At 45.3% G+C, this 22,159-nt stretch overlaps 1 protein-coding gene across 4 annotated transcripts in view; it reads right to left on the bottom strand.

Annotated features, from left to right (window-relative positions):
* Positions 1 to 8,026: 8,026 nt before the first annotated feature.
* Positions 8,027 to 22,159, bottom strand: part of ZMYM2 (zinc finger MYM-type containing 2) — a 2,192,903-nt gene continuing 2,178,770 nt past the window's right edge. For 3 of the 4 annotated variants that reach the window (XM_069640242.1, XM_069640239.1, XM_069640240.1), the window contains one exon: positions 8,137 to 8,465. In XM_069640242.1, coding sequence (XP_069496343.1) covers positions 8,270 to 8,465 — 196 coding nt within the window. In that variant the 3' untranslated portion in view covers positions 8,137 to 8,269. Of the gene's footprint in view, positions 8,466 to 22,159 lie in introns of all 4 variants that reach the window. The other variant, XM_069640238.1, reaches the window with a different exon arrangement.

Genomic DNA, 22,159 nt, shown 5'->3' on the forward strand with positions numbered 1-22,159 from the left:
TACAGTGCTGTGTTACCGGAAGAGACTCCTATCAGCACCAACAATGACACCCTGGCTGCAGGGACTGCATGGCTTGCATGTGCTTTCTTTAAAAAAAAAAACATAGTTGAACATACCCATGTGGATATGTGTGAAGTGTGAGGCACCAGTTTGCGAGGACTTGTGGTGCTAACCACTTGCGGGAAAGAACATCCTCTTGGAAAGTGAAGGAACATTGAGAATTGTGGTTCCAAACAAAGGCAACACTGGTCAAGGACTAAAAAAAGAGCAACGCATCATGGAATCTGTTTCCTGGCAAAAATGCAAAGACTTGTGGAATGGCCAGTGGGATGTGTTCCCCGCCTAACAGCAATTGGTACATCACAAACTAGACGAGGACAAGGTTTACCAACCAAAGGTCCATGGTTCACATCACGATAAGAAAAAGGATGGAACACTCCGATATCAAGTTATGTCACAAAGCAAATAACACAGAACACCGACATCAAACACAGTTCCTGGGACTTTAAAGTGGAGTCAAGGGAATGTTTACTAAGCATTGTGACACTGCACAGCAGATGGAACTGCACGGGACAGTAGAAATCTAATAGGAAGTTGTGAGATCACAACAGCACCATGACCTTTATGATGTCACAATGCTGCAGATCATACTTCCCTAAACAAGGCAGTCTGCATCCAGGCATTTTTAAAAAAGACACTGTTCTTGCCTTATCCCGGTGAACCCACAACCGCGGTTGTATTCACTACAAGCATTTTTCAGAGCAGTTGGCATTAGATATTTCACAGATGAACAAAACAAAATAGCCCTCCTGCACTGTTTAGGTACAGAATGCTCGCAGGTATTCCAAAGTTTGCCTGAGGTGACCACCGCCAGTGATGAGGAAGGCAGGGGTTTGAGCACAATTTATAAGTATGAACAAGCGCTTGCCAAACTCAAAGAACATTTTAGAAAGAAGATGAATTTTATGTCATATGTCCCATCAGTACCTGAAATACTTCACAGGTTGGGTTGAGGGGTATTTTACAGCTCAATTAACAAATAACATTTTGAACCAAAACATCCAACAAAAGATGTGGCAAGTGAAAATCCCAAATATATAAAATGTCAGAGGTAATGCAAGAGCCATAGAAATAGGGTTAATGTGCATGAAAATGAACAACTGTAGCAAAAATTAGGGAAAGCAGTCAACTGTGAAGGAAGGGTGGTAAACCAGTCACTCAGGACACTGAAGGTACGTTTGAGGCAAGCGATCAAGAAATCTCCTACGTAACTCAGGGCAGACAAGTAAAGCTCAAGTCATTCCTAACCAGGAACACAAGCCAGTGCAAACCCAATGGGGTCAAAGGATACAGGCAAATCATAAAGGTTTGGCAGATGCGCTGGGATAGGGATGCAAACTATCATAGAGAATGCCTGCCAATAAAGGCAAAGAGCCACAAGTGAAGCATCAGGGGTCACTTTGCAAGGAGGTGTAGAAGAGCCAACCTGGCAGAGTGAGGACATTTCTGAAGATTCAGACTTTGTATTAAATATCTTGGGGACTAAGCAGAAAGGGCAATAGGATTGGGGGATGGTGAGCAAAACACCCATCCATATGTTCTCGGACTCTTGATAAACTAAATACGATCATAGGTAAACTCTGATAATGTTGAGGATCTCTGAAAAGCAACCAACATAAATACAACGGGATACATTAACTCCCATCACCTTCTCAGAAGACTAATAGCAAGTATACAAATCAATATCAGGATGAAATGATAGGTTGCTGAAATGAGGGTAGGATGCTATAGCATGACCAAGCACAAAAGTAGATTGGCCAAGATCTAGGCATATGCTGAGGTGGTCCCTGTGCACGGAGACGAAGCTTGAGGACGCCCACCTATAATACCCAAAAGCGTTCCCCATGACGTGCAACATCAAATAAGCAGAAGGTACCTTGCAGCTCGACCTTAGACATGCAAACTTGTGCCTGCTTCGGCAACTGTGGAACACAACAATTGGGGCTCCAAATGACAGAGTAAAGAAGTGCCAAGGCAAGCCCCAAAGTCATGACAAACTGGTGATTGATTGGTAATTCAACTCACGGTAGCGACAAAGTTTGATGATTATGTGCAAAACAGCAATGTTAGTCGATTCCCCCAGGTCCCAGGGTTAGGTGTTCACATTGTGTTCCCAAATATAGGCAAATCGCTTCATTGGCTCACACCTAGTATTAGCAGTAGTTGAGCACTCAAGGCATGTGATAAGAAAAGCAGTGTAGACAAGAATACAACGTAACAGTATTGCGTTGAATAAAGATCTTAAACATTTAAATCATTTGGCTTTATAAAGTCTTGCTTTTCTAAAGAGGGTGTTCAATATTTACCTTGTCCAATAAAGTCAACCACAAGGTGAAAGATCACCAATGCCAGAGAATAAAATGTTTATTATAAGGAGCCCAGTCGGTACTGAAAGTATGGTATCTGCTCAACTGCGGATTAGTCTTTCAGAGGAAATAGTGCAGAGAGTTGGACATGCTTCTGACTGGCTGAGTGCGTCAATGATCCCGATGCTGTGGGGTTCTCCAGAGATAAGTATAAGTCCAATGTTAGAAAAATGGCCATTGTTTTTAAGGTGACTTGGGCCCTTTTCAAGAGGTTGATAGAATGGACAGTATATCACAGTGGGGGGTGGCGGTCGTCAGCATGGTACGACCGCAGCCAGACAGGCTCCAAGTAAGAGTATAGATAAGAGGGCAGCAGGGATGGTTGCCTCTAATCTAGTGGTTGTGGAAGCGCAATTGCTGGGGAATCCCTGTGTAATAAGGACAACAGTGGAGCCATTGTTACTGGAGAACTGCTGCTTGAACTGGGACCCATTATAGTCTGGTAGTGTAGTGACACGGCTCCAGCGGCAGATGGTACAGAAGACACCCAGGGACTGCAGTTCAGGTAGAAGCACTCCTTAGAATGCCTATCTAAACTTGGAGTTCATTTGTGTACTTCAGGATCTCAGGCAGCAAACAATCTTGCGTGCTTTGTACTTCAGCAGTTCTCGCAGTTTGTTAGTTGGAGTTGTGCTGAGTGCTATTCCTCTTTGTATTGGGTCCACACAGAACAGGCAGCAGGGCTTTCTTCCTCACAGTTCTCGTGGGCTTTTGCTGGGTCAGCAGTAGTGAGCATTATGGTTGGATTTACTATGTAAGAGGGAGGTCTGGCACAGACAGTATTGGGACATAGCTTCTCCATCAGATGGCTCTTAAACCATTCATACAGGACTTCCTCAGGTCTCATCTTCGGATTGGTGTCATATTCCGTACTTCAGGATTCATTGCAAGGTTTCTACAACGAAAGGGACCCCAAATAGTTGGGACAGACGAGAATCACCTTTTGTGGCCATTTCCTGGAGCATAATGCAGGTTGGGAGTGAGTCTTGTTTGAATCCCACTACGCATTCACGAACTAATCATAGCTATTCCTAGCAACTATAGCCCCTGCTCTCCAGAGCAGATAGAACCCATGACTACATATGGCCACATCGAGATGCCAGACAATCACTCAAAGGAACAATAGCATTCTCCAGGACATGGCAGTGGGTTTTACGTGAGGGTGACAGTTGGGGTAACCACAACTTACAGCAGGCTGTAGCCCCTACAATTACAAAAAGGCTGCCACCAACCAGTATAACACACAGAATGGTGAGAAGTTTTCTCCAGATAGAAAACGGTGCACAGTGTACAATGACCCTCAGGGGTGTATGATCCCCCACATGGCATACACTGTATTTCCATTTCAGATGCAACACATGAGGGAAAATAGTTGGGTAAACCAGTCAGCAACATTGAGGTCAGTAGCCTTGTGCCATCATAGCAGGATGCCACAGTGGGTTGCAAAAGCAACACATGCTCTGATTATGGAAGATAAAGCAATGTCTTGAACAGAATTCCAAGTCTGGCTTCCAATGGCAACTTGCTCCTTACAGCTTGTCCACCAAGTAAGCACAATTACTATGGTGGGTGTTGCCTCAATAGTGTTGAATTGTAAAAGACTGAGGATGTCCGATCTCTTACTTGAAAAGGTGGGCGATAGCTCCACGTATCAAGTGCTAGTAGTCAGTACTAGCAAGGTACCCAAACTAAAGTCTTCCAAGGAGTCTGCCAAGGAGGATAAAAAAGGCCAAGTATCCTATTATTGACAGTCTAACAGTGTAGGAACTATGTGCTAATATGTTGTGAGGCGGGTAGTGACAAAGATTACCCCAAATTAGCTACCACCTCTCAAGGCTTTGTGGCTTATGGTAGTGTTGGTGCAGGAGACATCAAGAGCTTTTTAGAATAGTAAGCTGATAAGTACGTCTCAGTTGCCTTCTATTTATGCCTCATGGTCACCTATGAGCACACTTGTGTACTAGTGTGCTGCGATTCCAATTTTACGCATAGGAAGCACCTCACAGTTGCAGCTAGTGTGCTGAGAAACTGTTCCAACCAGTCATCGGCTGGAAAATTGTTCAGGTGAAGCCTGTCAAAATAATCGACCTCTAATATTCTGCTTTCATGCTACAAAGTGTAAAGCACTTGAGGGGGACGGTATCGAAAATAGGTGTACACCAGAGAATCCTGCTTATGAAAGGCCAAGTATGCTCACTTCCTTAAGCACTGTTTGTGCTGGTCAGCTGCAGTAAAATGCAAACGATGCCCACAGAATCTTCTGAAGCTCCTCCTCCTCTGAAGGGAGACACGGGAGCTGTACCGAGGAAACGTGAAGCAATGCAAGACATTAAATAGACACAATATGAGATGGGATCAAATAGATCTGCAGGGAATATTCGAGAACATGTCCAACCACCTTGGGTTTAAGAAAATTATTAAGACACAAGGAAGCCTCTGGCATATAGTGGGACAGAGCCTGGGCAATCCCCCACAAGCGCAGTAAGCCATAATTAGATTTTGTATTAACGCTGTGCAAAACGGTTAACCTGCACTATGGACACAGAAGGCTTGATTCTGTTCAAGGCACAATGAGCATGGAAAACACCATGCTTCATTGCGACAGTTCTTGATGCCCAGGTACTGCCCTTATTCTCAGGGGGTCATGGGCGTCAGCGCGGAGCACGATACTACCCCGTCGTAAACTGCCCTATTCTGCCCATTTTTTAGGTTAACGGGCAGTGGATTGCAAGGTTTCAGAAACATGTTCGCAGAAATCCGAGATTTTCAGTTCTTTACGAAAGTGTTGCTGACCTCTGCTTCACATATAGAGCACTGGTACAAGCCATTTAAACAGCGCCTGTTGACAGATATATCTTGTGCACCGAGGTGTTGCGGGGGGGGGGGGAGTTCGGGGGAAGGGGGCTGAGGCAGGGACGTCATTTCACCACCAAAAAGCCAGGGGTAGTGGAAGTGACATCACACGACCCTTGACCTCTGACATCACAAGAAGTGATGTAATTTGACCCCACCCAAAGTGATATCGTGGTAAGCGATGGAACACGACATTTCACCCCTAGATAAAACAGGAAGTGACATCAAATAGCATTGTTCCTAAGTACACTACGAAAAATATGGATACATTTCATACAAGAATGGATCGCCATATCTATTGTTAAGATCCGTGTGTATAGGCCCATATTACCAAATTACTGTGAATGCAAGCAGACATCCATGGCCAAATGATAATGATGTGTTATTATATAGCACTTACACTTAAACGCTTCACATAGAAAGAATGCACATACAATATCACCCAACCTGTGGTGGTTCTCATCGACCTGAGAAGGATGAAAGGCTGAGTTGTAGTATTTAAGAGCAGACTAAATCAGCGACTCACCCCTGAAGTGTGCCTGAAATAAACTTTTAATGAGTCTAGCAACTTTTGTGCAGAAGTCGAGAGAGCCACATAATTTGTCATTCCTATTCTTTCTTATTTAGGGTCGCTGCTTAAAGTGTGAAACCGCTGTTTTTTTTTATGGCCTGAACAAGAAAGCCAGCCACTCCAGAAGAAAAGATCCACATGGCGCTGGCCACAGCCGTGGAGAATGCATTAAAAAAGAATTAAAAAAAATAAATAAAAAAAGAGACTTGATTTTTACATTTATTTTTTAGGGGTAGCAAGGGAGACCCCAGGGGTCGCAGTTGCCAACCCTAAATGACACCCCATTGGCTGAGGTGGCTACAACCAAAAGGCTAGCTAGCCCGCATCCCGACAGTCCCAACATTAGTGTAGCCGCAGAACATTTCCAGACCTAGCAACACCCCTGCCTGTGCAGGTAGCAGGCTTTCAAAAGACGACTGCTGATTGGTGGCATTTGTTTAAGAAAATAATGAATCAGTCCAATTTTACTTTTTTGTATTTTTGGTATTTTCAAAGTTGCAACTGATGGAAAAACACGTGAAAAATGAAAACCCGAACTAGGAAAATAAAAGGCTGGAGAAATCGCATAATGCGGTATACAAGCAGTATTTTGCAACAGGAAAGCAGGGAATAGAGAAATCAATTCCTCTTTCCCGTTGTAAAATCATCTCTCGTGTAGATAGATGCAGCGCCACCTGAGGGGGGGTACTGCATTTTCCTGAAATGTTTGCACTTTCTCTAACTTGGCGCAGTGAAGGTGCTAAACAGCACAATGCACTGCGCCAAAAGAGGACGCCCAGGTTCCACTAGTATTCTCAAGTGGGCCTGGGCGTCCTCGTAGAGCACGACAGTGCACTGTGTGGATTGCGCCCGTTTTTAGTTGTAACGGGCGCAATCTAATCTCGGCAGCATTTTACAAAAATGCTACCGAGAACACAGGTGACTATGAACACGTTCCTATACAGCAAAGTTAGCAGCTTCAACATGTTGAAGCTGCTCACTTTGGTGTATAGGAAAGTGTTCATATACAACACACGGGTGTATATGAACACTTTCATTTACACCAAACAAGGCTTCTTGAGCACTCCTCCAGTTTAACGCCACCAAAAGGGTACCGTATATGTGCGCTACTTTAGCGCACATATTAAACTGGCGGAGTGCCACAAGAATAGCCTTCCAAAAAGCTAGTTTACGAATGCGGCGGTTGCCAGGTTGATTTCCAACCCATCCTAGCAACCGCCACATGTACACCTTCAGAATAGGTCTTAAGTACGGAAAAGGTTGTTAACCCTTTGAACATCCTTTTCGGGACTTAACACCTTGATGAGAATATGGGCCTGAGTGCTCCTCTGACATTAGCGAAAGTGCCGGTTGTCAGGCAATGCCGGAAACCATCCCATTCTAGGCATGATTGGCGTGCCACTTACACCCTCGCTTAAAACTGACTTCAAGAGAATAGGTGTTGTTTACAGAAAATGTCACACTTCCATATCCAACATTTTCGATAAATACCTCCTACCAGATAATTGGGCCTAGAGTCCCTCGAGTTTAGCAGAAGGAAGAAGTAACCACAGGTTTACAGTTTATCTGCTTACTGTACAGAAATACAGGAAAACTGGGGGAAAAAGGAGAGCTTATCTACACATTAATGTGTCTGCAATATTGTCACTTTTCATTGTTAAAGTAAATCTAACAGAAATTGCAGCCCTCAGACTTCATAAAAAGGACTATCTAAATAGTAATATGACTTAAGCTTCTATTGATTTAATTTGATGTGGGCTATTCAGAGAAGAACAAGTGAGAAAAGGACACTGAGGTTTTAATAAAATAAAAATATGTGTTTTCACCATTAGCGAGTCACCTAATAGTACGCCAAGTGACAGCATTCTCCTTGGTCCAGTTTTGGTACATACATATCTCTCCACATAACCCAATAAGGCATCGTTAACTAAAGGTTAAAAAATAATACTTTACATTTTATTTAAAAATTTGGACACAGCAAATATTTTTTAGTAGTGCTACCCATACATAACCATCTGTTTGAAGAACCAAGAAAAATAGCCTCTACCAAAGGCAGCAGAGTTATGAAATATGGAGGTTTCTTTATGCAAGAACCAAATTACACATGGCACATTCTCATTCATATTTTGTAATGTAAAAAGATACAAACATATGTAACCAAATAAATAATAAAAAATGAATTTGAATGTTTGTGTGTTTAATATGCTAAAACCACTAAAGAGAATAATGGCAACGGTCACGCACATATTATTTACATGGTAATACCCAATCTGGGTATACTGCTACAAAACTCATAAAACGAGAGTAAACTTGAAATGAAGTTTTTTTTCTATTTTTCCTTTTTCGTTTAAAATGGAATCTAGCAGCTTTACTTGTGAATGTTTATCTTTCACTGCTCTTTGAAAGTTTTGAGCTATTTTTAATATGTGTCTTCTTCCAGTTCAGAGCTGTCTTTCTCATCATAGATATCCTTTACTAAAAGAACCCGGACAAGCATATTTTCCAAGGTGTTGCGGTCCAGCGAGGACGAAGTGTACCACACAGGATTCTCCGTGGGGCCAGGGCGTTCTGGCTGTAAATAGAAGACGTCTTTTCTCCTTTGAACATTCTGAGGGCTGGAAAAAAGTGTAAGATTAGATATGAAAGAATTCTTATTCTAAATTAGCATTTTCTAGCCCACCCACAAATCCACAGCAAATACTTCAAACCAGTCTCTTTATCAAGTTAGAAAGGAAACTGGATGAGCGATCCAATGTTTGGACCAACAAGTTTGGCAAATCTTTCGAAACCGCATTACCTTGAACATACATTTTCTTTTTTTACAAACATCAATATTAGTTATTTCAATGATTGTCACATACACTCCAACATAAAATGTGCAAACATGAGTTGATAACCACTTTTCTCTGCTATTTGCAGTTTATAAAACCCTATACAAACAAACAATATGGCATTCTAGAAGAGATCCCTGTTTAGTTACGAGTAGGAAAAGTGCAGACGTATACTTTTTTGTACTGCATATTGTTAGGGAGAATTCGCTCTTTAGGCTGAATTTCCTAACCTATTGAGTCCCCCAGCAGCTTTGCTGAATTTCTGGAGTTTGTTTTTTTCTCCTGCCAAGAGTGAGACTCTCTTTTCTCCCACTCTTGGACATGATTTATGGTGTTCCTTTGACTGTTAATGTGTTTTATGGGCTATGGGGTCCTTTACTCCATGGGGTCTCATGTGTTTTTACTATGTGTGTTACACAGCACCCTCCGTGCAGTGACACAGGGGTGTCATAGTGACACCCCACCATAGACTCCATACCCTGGGACTGACTACTGTCTCCCAGGGCATGTAAAGTCACCATTGGCTTTACTAGTCCCAAATTATTAACAGAAACCAGTACAAACCATCATATTGTGGATGTAATGGTCGGGGCAATTCGATTGCCCTGGGGTCTGTTAGTCGAGGGGGCACGTCTCCATCCCCCCTGATCGAGTTTTGGCTGGTGGCAGTGGATACTACTTTTTAGATTCGACCACAAATATATTCCTATGGGATTTTCCCATTGTTCGAGGATACCAACTTTAATTATTTAATTCTCATAGCCTCGAACATACCGCCGGTTTATTTATTTAATATTAATTCGCCGGTTGGTATTTTTTGCCAGGACTCAATTGTAAAATGGTGTTTGTGTTCTCTTCTGTGACGCCAACCCAAGTCGAGCCCTTTGTTCCACTTTTTGGCGGGCTTCTCCACAGAAGCCTCCAAAAGTGGTGCCACTCTGTCTGGGTACCACAGGGGGTGTGAGAGGGGGTTTAGGCACCCTGGACTGAGTTACCTTGGTAACTCAAGTCGCACTCTTGTGTGATTGGCCCACCACTTAGCATGTTTGATTGACAGCTAGGCTGAGTGAATGGGGGTGTGCTGCATAAAAGCAGGGCTTTGGGGACTGGAACTTCAGAAGTCGCCACAGGACCTGAGAATCCGACGAGGGAGAAGCTGAGCCGACCTACCACGACGACACCACCGGTGGAGCCCTGCGGAACCGACTCACCACTTCCCGACGACAGAGAAGATCTCCCGGCTGGAGAGGCTTCTTCCCCTGACTGGTGGGCACAACCAGTTTACCTTCTTCTCTTCGCATCCCAGACCGGCTTGTGGTCGAATTGCCCGTGCCAAGCACCCCGGCAACCGGATAGCCACTTACCACTGGACCGCGAATCAAAGGACCGCTCCTTTTACATGAGAAACTCCGCGGCTGGTTTCTTCCCTGGCAGTGCAACATACTCCTGTCTTCCTCCCCGACGAGATCCTCTCTTCCCCCGGACGAAGCACCGACTTGCATCCGCTGCCAGGAACAACTGCCCCCACTGGAGTATTCTCACCACTTTAAGGTACCGTGTCCGCCAGGCCTCCCTTTCTAAAGATTGCTACAAGGTAATAACCCCTTAACCTTCTGGACTGGGCTGGCCGCCTTGACCCTCTAACTGGTCCCTTTCTGTGGTCCAACTCCTTTTTGAACCTTTACAAGACTCTTGTGCACTGCAACCGTGTGACCTTGGACACATTTCGTTTTGATCCCCTTAAAGTGGATCCGGCCTACTGACTCTAAACTCACGGTGTTACTTTGCCTCCCTCTCTTGTGTTCGTGAAAAAGTGTTGGGATCTGTTTCAATTTATTCTGTTTTTCTCTCCTTTTTTAAAAACGAGTTATTAGAGTGCCATCTACGTTAAGGGCTCACTGCTGTCTGAAAATAAGTGGGGCTTTACTTAAGACTTGTCTAATATTCTTCTAAGGGAGTGTATATCTTTTAGTGACCGTGTTTTTGAATTGCTTACTATTAATGCCTGTGTGTTTTTCTAGATGTTGTTTTAAATAAATAATGATATCTCTTTTACACCAAGCCCTGGTCAGTGTTTACTTTTTCTACTGTGTTCTTTTGACCTATTGTGAATACTCTGTATACTGCCTAACTCTTCTTGAGGGAAGTCTGACTGCTCAGCCACAGCTACCAAGTGAATCTGTGTGGTACAGACTGCTACCAAGTGGGTTTACTGCCAAACACCTGTAGTCTTAAATCTTTTGCAGTGGTCCCAGAGGGAACTGCACAGGTTTCTGCCTAACACATATTCTTCAGCTTTGAAAATCAACTAGGCTTGGAGTCAAGAACCTTATTTTTTGCTTTCACTGTGTCAGGGAGTACACACTTAAGTCACAGATTGCCACATAGGCACTCTGAGGTGTATGTATTGGCCTTTACACTGTCTGTCGCACATTATAACATAGTCCTTTCATACATTGTTTAAAGGTACCATCCTACAGTACATTACTTGTCACCCTTGTCACATGGAGATCTGAAACACTTTTGGGAACCATTATCCATTCTACTAAATTCATCTCCCTGAAGAATGTTCGGTACAAGATGGAACTGAAACATGTTGGGGTTCCACACGGTGTAGAGGGGACATTACACAGGGGACTGATCTTCGGTGTCAACAGTTAACTTACTTTCCGTACTTTGCAAGTGATTTTTCGTTCAGTTTTTTATCCACATTATGTCACTGGGTTCGGTGGAGGTCTCATCAAATATTGTTCCGATTTCTTGATCATTTAGAAGTTAATGTTGGTTAGAGAGGTGCCTGTAACGCCTCAGGAGCAACATTGATGGTACATTCTATGATTTTGTAAAGAACTAATCATTTTGCTAACAATTAAAAAAAAAAAAAGACTTTAATAGAGATGCGATTTATCAGCAACCAGAAAATTGCACCTGTATTCTCTTTTTCAAGGGCATATTTTTGATACATCCAAATTTTTAGGGGGCTCCTTTGTTTTATTCCAGGTCCCTCTCCTAGGTCTTACCTCTATATTAACTCACCAGAAATTAGGACACCGGGAGGTCTATGCGCACATGCAATTTGTTTCAAGATTGTATCTGCAGGTTGCGCGATGAGCGAGTGAAGACGTGACTGATGGCAGCTCCATGTGAGCCACAGATATCCTGCTTAGAAAACTGCCTTTTTGTCTGACAATCGGAGCACAACCTTGCGGACATATATGTAATGAACCAGTGGGCACTGTAATACCGAATCTCCCAAGGAAACTGACGGCTATGAAGCCCGGCCTCTATGCTTTGTCTACACTGATCCGCGCTTGCTGTGATCTTGCTGAAAACCCCCGGTGGCGGTGAAGGTGGAGAATCGGCAGTCCACCGCCCACCAGGGAACGGATGGTAAGCGGCGTACTTGCTGGCGAACTGGGAACAGCGTGAGCCAGACTAATCCCACCAACTGCAGCACCTGAGGTACCTGTTTGGACCGACGGATATGGCGGTGGTGCTTTCCATGTGATCGTTGTGCAACCGCAGTGACGGGGGTCAGAAAGATACAGAATTGATGCCGGTTTATGAAACTCAGACCGCCAACACCCCGCGGCAGATGGCCTGATGCCCGCTCTGAACATAAGCACGCAACAAGACTACAACACAGGCAGTGTGGTGCTACGACTTGAAGCTCATCTCAGACGGTGGGCCACTGGGAACACACAACCCCACGTTTTAGGTATACACAACCCCACAACTACTGAAAAAGCTATGAAATACTGGGGTGTGATTCTGCACAGCGATGCAACAACAGCTGTCATAGATACCGCCACATTAATTCGCTTTGCCACGCTGGTGCTGAACTACGGTGAGAGGACTAACATTGGCGGTGATCCCACAATTGCTGTTTACCCTCCTTTTGCGGCAAGTGTGTGCCGTAGTTGTCCTCCTCACTCCATACCCTCCCTGTGTGACATCGATGGACGGAAGGTACAATCTATGCGGGGATCCCTACCTGGGAAACTTGATTTATAGTGCTGGACGGATTTAACAATGATGTACAGTGGTGGTAGTAGGATCTTCCAGCGCTCCTAACTTTGCTCGTCGCACTCACAAACAAGAGGTACTATTGTGACTGTGTTCATATAAGAGTGTGTCAATGAAGGAATATCCTGACTTGTTCCCCGCCGGTTATGGTCCCCGACGTCCTCTGTATTGTTAATTATTGGTCTGGCACGACAACCTCTCCCCCGGGTGGAGGACCAAAGGGGTAAACTCTAGACCCACTGTGGATCTCGAACTTGTGCCCGATTGCAGCACTATGGCTGTACGTGGCCAACTTATCACCGACCACGCCTGCACTGGAGAACTACAAGCAATCCCTGTGCTGAGTACTGGAAATAAACTGTACCACTTGATGAGATGCCAGTCTTTATATATTGCTGAGAAGTACACAATTTACTGCCAAGTAACTGTTCACTACACTGCTGACTGCCAATAGCCCTTGCTGGCTTTCCGAATACAACACTTCTTCCTAGCCCCATGATGCAAATGCCAATTTGGCGTCCTCTCCTCCTCACAACAACTAAACACATGTTGTTCAAGGACAAACCAAAATAAATCTCTACGCAGAGCAAGATGGACCAATATGCAACACGTGGTACCAACATTCCCATTAGCCAAACTGCACAGGGGGTTACTGCTCAGTTTCAAGCCACTCACTCTTTGAAAGACGTGATGGCGGCCACTGCCAATTCTCGCTCCTCCATGGAAGAGAAAATGGATGGCATCTGCGTGGAGGTATCACTCCTGCGCCATGACCTGCAGAAGTAAACCTCTCGCATGGGAGAGGATGAACATGACATCACAGACACTGAAGACTCGGTTAGAGTATTTGTATTTTATTTATTTATATAGCACACTAGGCCCGAGGGCAACCAGGCGCATATCTTAAGGTACAGAGTGCAAACATGGCATAGATACAGTTACAGTCATCGAATAGATACACACGTGTTTATCTTAAGGCACATAGGTACAAACAGGCAAAGACATGAGTTCTCAAGCAGTGAGGTGCCGGTAGTACAAAAAAGTGGAGCTGGAGGCTTAGGCTGGTAGTGGGTGGGATGTTGAGGAAAGCCATAGCTTGGCTTTGTGTTTGAAAACCGTGGCGGATGAGAGGGTTCTGATGGACAATGGCACAGAGTTCCAGAGTTTGGACGCAAGGACTGGGAAACTGAGACCTCCGGCCATCTGTAGGTTGTATTTGAGAATTGCGAGTGCATGCACTTGGGCAGATCTTAGAGTCCGTGAGGGAATGTACTGCGAGAAGCGGGAGGTTAAGTAGGTGGGGGCTTGGTTGTTGACACATTTATGAGTCAGAGTCAGTGATTTGAGCGAGATTCTTTGGGCGACCGAGAGCCAATGAAGGCTCTTCCTGGTGTCTGAGATATGCGCCTATCTAGGAATATTGAGGGCTGCTCTGATAGCATTATTTTGGGTGATCTGCAGTTTATTAACATTACGTTGGTTGGTGCCTTGGTACAGTGCGTTGCAGTAATCGAGTTTAGACATAACCAACGTCCTGGCGAAAGTAATGCAGTTCTGGGAGGAGAGGAATGGGCGGCAGGCTGTGATTAACTTGCATGTGTAGGCCGATGCAGCGGCAACTGCTTTCGTTTGTCGGTTTAGGGACAGTGTGGAGTCCAGGTTGATACCTAGAGTTTTGGTCTCTTTAGCCACTTTGATGGAGTTACCATCAATGTTGAAGGTGCTAAAGGCTGGGTCAAGCTTGCTAAGCCTTTGTTGGGTGCCGAGGATGAGGAGCTCTGTCTTGTCATCATAAAGACAGAGCTTGTGGTGCGCCATCCATGCTTGGACGACTTGGTATACTTCGTTCAACGCTTTAGCGTCTGCAATGTAGTCAGGATGAGTATCTGGGTGTCATCCGCATAGTTGGTGTAGGTGACACCCAGATAGTCAAGCACATCGAACCATGGTTTGGTAAATACATTGTAGAGCGTCGGAGATACGCAGAACCCTTGAGGAACTCCACAGGGGACCGGGGAGGGGTCAGCTGATGGAGTAGGTGAAAATACTCTCATGAGTCTATTATCCAGGAAGGATCAGATCCAGTTAGTAGCTTTTTCCGAAAAGTGGGCAGGTGTTGGCATAAGATTTGGTGATTGACCAAATCAAAGGGTGCGGAGAGATCCAAAAGTAGTAGTAGGGCTAGTTTACCATTGTCTTTTAAGTCCTCTATTTGGGTTTTCAAATCTAGTAAGGCTGTTTATGTCCCCTGCCTAGGTCTGAAGCCAGATTGTCTTGTGCCAAAGTAAGTTGTTAGTCTCCAAATATGTCTGTATCTGGAGGTAGGCCGCTCTATCTAGGATTTTTAGGAGGAACGGGACCGTGGTAATTGGTCTGTAATTGGTGGGTATGGACGGATCAAGTGTAGGTTTTTTCAGCAAAGGGATGACCCACGCGTCCTTCAGATTATTGGGGACAATTCCAGAGTGAAATGAGGAGTTAATGAAGGTAGTAATAAAGGGAGCACGGTCGTGGGCAGATTCCTTAATGATGGGTGCCGGGCAGGAGTCCCCTTGGCCGTTAGAGGGTTTAAGGTTGCTGATAATTATTTCAACTTTGGGGGAGGAAGCTAAATGGGGGCGGGGTGAAGGTGGTAGTGGTGGTGGGTGTAGGAGGTTTAGAGAGGAGAGAGTTTTGTTTGGTGTTGATTTTGGCTTGTTAAGTGGTAATTTTGGAGAGGAGAGCATTTTGGATGCTGTTGCACCAGGAGCTGTCTTTGTTGCAGGTGTCTGGTATGGGTGAAGAGGATTCTAATTCTTTAAGAATTTTGAATAGCTCCTTCGCGTGGGATTCAGCTTGCGAGATACGCAGGTTATAGGTTTCTTTTTTTGCTTGTATGATTGCTTCCTTGTAATTGAGGGATGCGATGAAGAGGTTGTCTCTGTTAGCGGGACAAGGGAGACTTTTCCAGAGTGATTCCGCCTTACGTTTTTCTTTGCGCAGAGCTCTGAGTTGATGAGTGAACCACGAGTTCAGGTGAGCTTGTTATTTAGCTTTCCTAAGTTTAAGCGGTGCAATAGTGTCGATAGCTTTGAGCAGTGTTTGGTTAAAAGTGTCGACTAAGACCGTAGGGCCATTGTAGGTTGTGGCACAGTTGTTCAAAAAGGGTAGGATAAGCGGGAGTAGCTTGTCCCGGGTGATGTCCTTTTTATTCCTGGTGGGAATAGAAGGGGCTATTTTAGGTTTGGTGCTTGGAATGGTGGCTGGTAGGTGGAAGATGATGACGTGATGGTCAGACTAGGCACAGGCTGAGTTGGAACTTATCGTAGTATTGCAATTCAGGTCTACGATCCAGTCAAGCGTTCTGCCTTTATTATGTGTAGGTTCGAGGATACGTTGTTGAAAGCCAAGGTTTGACACAATGCTTACAACTTCAGTAGCCATGAGATCCTTCGGGACAGAAAGTCCAAGATTCAAGTCTCCTAGTAACAGCACTTGTGAGTTAGGTTTAGTGTTATTGGATAGGATGGACGTGATATCTTCTGCGAAGGAGGATAGGGGGCCGGGTGGTCTGTAAATGAGGTGTAGTGACGCTGTGGGTGAGAGTTTCACTGATAGTGATTCAGCAGAGCTGCAATGAGTGTTGGGGATGGGTCGCATGCTGATGTTATCCCTAAATATGAAGGCAATGCCGCCGCCTTTGGACAGGTTGGATAAGCGGTCATTTCTAAGGATAGAGTATCCTTCAGGGATGGCAAGGGACAGGAGCAGGCCAGAGGCAGCATGTAGCCAAGTTTCTGTGACAGCGATGAAATCTAGGTTCTGTGTAGTAATGAGGTCTGATATAACGAGGGCATGAGCAGTAAGGGATCTAGCATTGATAAGAGCTCCTTTAAGTTCTTTACTGGGTACGGTTGTTGATGGTTTGGGTGCAGTCTGAGTGACGGCGCAGGGTGTATTGGAGAGCGGGCGTTGGGAGCAGGGAATGCGAGGCAGTCTGGATCTAAGTCTGGCATTCCTAAGTAGGAGTGTGCATGGTTGGTTGGGAGTAGGTTTGGTTGCGTAGTGTTTGAGCCACAAGGCAGGATTGTTGAGGTATGGGTTGCAGGAGTGGCTGGTGAGAGGGTTGGCAAAGTGGTTATTAGCGTGTGTATATGTGAGGGGGTTAGGTTGTGGGTATGTGCTAAGGTGCATTATGGTAGATTAAGAACTGGGGATGTAGCAAGGAATGCAAGTGATGCAGGTGGGCGTTGCACAGTATGCCCTCACTAGAGACCAAGAGATGGCTAGGATGTATAAAATGATACTGGCCGGGGGCTGGGGCAACATGTCCACAATGATGAAATAACTTCAATGTATCAGGAGACTTTCAATGGCAGTATGCTAGCAACTTTCAAAGGCAGTGTGCCAGTAGATGAAATACAACTTTGATATGGCGATGTGCTAGCTGGCAAGATGTAACCAGATACGGCTAGATTAGCTGAGCGGTTCGGGCAGTGCAATTATACTTATATGTAGTAGGGCAGAGGTAAGCATAGGTAGTGCCTGGATTACACAAAGGCACAGTAGGCATAGATAGGCATAGGCAATGACTAAATTACACCAGGCAAGGCACAGTAGGCATAGATCAGCAAGGGCAGTGACTAGATTACACAAAGGCACAGTAGGCATAGAGCAGCATATGTGGTGACAAAAACACACCAAGGCACAGTGGGCATCAATCAGCATAAGCAATGACTAAATTACACCACGGCAAGGCACAGTGGGCATAGATCAGCAAGGGCAGTGACTAAATTACACCAAAGCACAGTAGGCTTAGATCAGCGTAGGCAATGACTAAACTAAACCAAGGCAGGTGCAGTGGGCAACATATCAGCATGGGCAGTGACTAAATCACACCAAAGCACAGTCGGCTTAGATCAGCATAGGCAGAGTGATGGAACAGCAGATATTGAAGGTAACGCAACAATTCAAGATGAGGGAGAATCGGATTGATGAAGATGAATGTAGATCTAGACGCAATAATGTTCGCATCTTGGGCCTACCTGAAAAGGTGGAGGGACAGAATATGGAACTATTTCTTGAGCAATGGCTGATGGACATGTTTGCCCCCAAAGAAATTCTCACACTTTTTTTCTATCGAAAGAGCTCGCTGCATCCCATCGGGAAGACCTAGCCCTGGTGTGTCACCATGCACGATCATCGCTAAGATGCTGAATTACAGAGAGTGAGATGCACTACTCCAGATGGCTCGTATTAAAAGGTTAATTTACTTGCAACTGATCCAGAATCACATTCTTCCCAGATTAGACCAAGGAAGTGCAACAAGCTAGAAAATCCTTTGACCCACTGCACGAAGACTACAGTTCCTGAACGTCAAATATGGGCTGTTCCCAGCTCAGCTGAAAATCTACTACCAGGAAACCACAGTCCATTTCACGGACCATCGCGTGGCATGGCTCTGGGCCGAACAAAACCTGGAGGGTGATTGTGGACCCGAAGGAAAGAAATCACGCCAAAAAATCCCTGGTCATGTCCCCTACGATCTCCCGTCACACACACTTGACCGATATGCAGGGACTGGTACCGGCCACACTAACGGAGGACACATGACTACTGCAAGATAGAGGAGGTATGTGACACGGTCACTAGCACAGGCCTGGGATGGACCCGTTAGGCACGAGGGCTCCACTTTAGGATCTGCACTACGCAGAGCCATGCAGCTGCCAAAGCTCTGATTGGTTGTTGTACTAGTTAGCGCACCCCCAGGTTTGGCCTTTTCAAAACTTTACTAGTCTGAGTTGGTCAAGACCGTATTTACAGCCTAGCATGTTCTTGTTTTTTTGTTGATAGTGTACTAACAGGTCTATCAGAACATGTTTGGGTGACAGATACTTCGGGTTGGGGTGGAGTATGGGGTGGGGGTAGTTTGAGGTCCTTTTGCTTTTTTCTGTGTTAGTTTTAATGAAGTCATCACACAGATACTCATTGTAGCCACTGATACATATTCTTATCACTGATTACACATCATACCACTAAAATGCATACCCTATATCCCCTGCCATGACAGGAATGGGAATGAAACAACATTTCAAACTTCTTACATGGAATGTTAATGGCCTAGGTACCGGAATCAAAAGACTAATCGTCGCACAATTCCTCAATAGGCATTCCCCTGATATGTCCCTCCTTACAGAGACACACCTAGCGGGCACGTCATGCACCCTTTTTCACAGAACAAACTACCCAACAGCAATGCATGCAGGCTTCTCAATGGGATCCAGGGGAGTCTTAATATTGATACACAAACGCCTTCCTTTTAAACTGGCACTGGTGAAACAAGATCCTAGAGGTATATTTGTGATGCTGACTGGCAATGTATGGGGTGGGACCATAGGTATCATGGAAGTATATGCCCCTCCTCTACTCTCAGCAGACCTACTTGATGACATCTTAGCCAGAGTCGTAGATCATCAACCCGACTTGAAGATCCTTGGTGGTGATTTTAACGAAGTCATGGAGGTGACCCTAGACTATGCACATTTACGAGGCAGAAACCCTGACGCTTCCACAAAATTAGTGGCTTTCGCCTCTGCACTCGGTCTGAGCAATGTCTGGCGAGATCTTCAGCCATAAGAGAGGGGGTACACAGTCCACTGCGGGGTTTACGCCTCCTTGTCGAGGCTCGACTACTTTTTCCTCTCAAAACAGGACCCACATAGGGTAATTACCGTGAACCTTCTTGATCGAGTTGTGTCTGATCACTCACTGCTAGAGATTGAGATTCGCACAAATGGAGTCAAACCGACTCGCTCGTGGAGCCCAAATAGTTATTACCTGGTTTTCCAGATTTGATAGACCATGTCCAAACCAGTACCATGGAATATTTTGACCTCAATGAAGGCACAGTAGAAAACCCTGACACATTATGGGAGGCATACAAGGCAGTACTCTGGGGTGAAATGTTCTCCTGGATCTCTGCAAAAAAGAAGGGCCAAACACAATGCGTAGCTGAGGCAGAGGAAGAAGCAAATAAGCGGGAAGAGGAATATTTACTTTCAGACTCACCCGAAACGCATCGATCGCTATAGTAGACAACATTACACTTCCCTGTCTGTCGGAGACCCAACAGACACAGCTAGACGCTGACATAACAGAAAATGAAATTGTAATTGCCATCGCCCAGCTGCACTCTGGGAAAACACCTGGTCCCAGTGGGTTCCCGATTGAAACATGGAAAAAAATGGGGGAAAGATAGTGCATCCTATACACAAAATGTTCAATCACTGCAAGGAATAGGGCTCCCTTCCCTTTGACTTGCGCAAAGCCAGTATTGTGGTCATTCCCAAACCAGGAAAACCCCCAGAACTATGTAAATCCTATAGATCAATCGTACTTCTCAACGGAGAACCCAAAATACTTGCCATAGTGCTTGCAAATAGACTACAGGCAGTAATCTCAACACTGATCCATCCAGACCAATGCAGCTTTATGCTGGACAAATCAAACTGCATAAACATCTGTGGAATAAATCTAATGATTCAACGGGCCCCCGGCTTGTGGAGAACCCCTTGCATTTTTAGCTATGGACTTCGAGAAGGCTTTCGATTTAGTGATTTGGGACGTTATCTGGGGAATTATGAAAAGGATGGGATTCAGAACAAGCTTTTTGGACTGGGCCGACTACTGTATAAATCTCTGCTGGCTGAAGTTAGGGTTAACAGTTGGTTCTCTAGAACGTTCCCGCTGGGTAGAGGGACGCATCAGGGATGCCCTCTATCCCCACTGCTATTTGCAATTGCCATAGAGCCCCTTGCCGCGTGGCTTCGCCTGGATCTGTCGTGTGTGGGCTTTCGCTGGCCAGCGAGGGGGGGGGGGGGGATAGACAAAATCTCTCTATATGCTGATGACCTATTAATATACCTGGGTAACCCATCCCACTCTTGCCCAATAGTTACACAAATGCTTAGGGACTATGGAATAGTCCGTGGACTACGAGTGAACTCGGATAAATCCATACTCTTTCCAGTCCAGGGGGATGGAGCAAGCGATCCCCCTGAACTGCCCATATCGAATCAAGTCAAAGTGGACCTTTCCAGATATCTCACCCACAACTTGCACCCAATTACTGAACGCTTTTCCACCGACGTCCAACACTGTAAGACGCTCCTCTTATCCCTACTGGGCAGGGCAGCCCTCTTCAAGATGCTTGCGTTACCAATCTTCCTGTATGCTATACAGAATGCCCCCTGTGAATTCCATACCCAGAATTCCACAGGATCAAAAGCATCCTTACAAATCTTTTGTGGGGTGGTGGACACCCACAAATAGCTTTTACCACGCTACAGCGATCAATCAGGGTAGGTGGAATTGGACTATCGCACATTAAATCATATTACTGGGCGTCCCAAATGGTGGTTATTAATGATGTAGTACATGGGAACCAGGACCTACCTCTTATTCGGGCAGAGGTAATGGGGCTGCAAGATATGACGCCATTTGTCACTTTATATCAGAAAGCGGGAAGGGCCCCCTCCCAACGCTGGCACTGCATACGACACACATATGGAAAGAAGCCAACAGATATATTGGTTGGGACGGCAAGTTGACTCTGGCACATCCCCTATGGAAGAACAGTAACCTAACTACTGGTGTGTCAGAATGGGTGGGGGCAGGTATTGTAACACTAGGGGATATGTGCACTGGGGAGACTCTCGCCTCTTTGCGGAACCGAGACATAAATTTGCCTTGCCAAATACAGAGCATTATCACTTACTGCAGATCACTCGTGCATTAAGCAAACATATTCCCTGTCCATCAGACATGCCACAATGCTCGCCACTAGAGGGGAATGTTCTTTTAGAACCCATCGCTACTAAGGTCACATCTTCACTGTATCAAACAATAACTGCTTTTGCATCTCCAGAACTGTCTAGTCTCAAGACAAAATGGGGAATGGATGTGGGGCCTATAGACCCAGAGGACTGGACACTGGCAATGATGAATCCATGTGAAGTTGCAATCTCTTCCAGACTTCGCTTCATACAGCTCAAGATTTTTCATAGAATATGCTATCCCAGGGTCGCACAGTATTGCTGGAATAGAGCCACTAGCCCAAACTGTCTATGCTGTGGGAGTGAGGTACCTTTATTCATATCCTGTGGGAATGCCCCCAGATCAACAGCTTCTGGCGGACATGCTGTACTAAACTGTCAGGAGTACTAGGAGTGGAAGTGCTGACAGACCCTAAATTGCAAGTGCTGGGTATCTCAGGAGATGAACTTGTTGACCAGTACGAGAAACTATTTCTATCCGCAACAGGCCTGATCAAGCGCAACATTGCAAGGAAATGGGGGGCTCTGGCATGCCGTAGCTTCGCACAGTGGGTCGCCCATGTGGACAGGTGTGTGTCCATGGAACTCCAAATTTATATTGCTCTGGGATGTTTGGAAAAGGCTGCCAAAATCTGGCAC

The sequence above is a fragment of the Ambystoma mexicanum genome, chromosome 7q (genome assembly GCF_040938575.1).
Source record: "Ambystoma mexicanum isolate Mex_15411 chromosome 7q, UKY_AmexF1_1, whole genome shotgun sequence".
Taxonomy (NCBI): Eukaryota; Metazoa; Chordata; class Amphibia; order Caudata; family Ambystomatidae; genus Ambystoma; species Ambystoma mexicanum.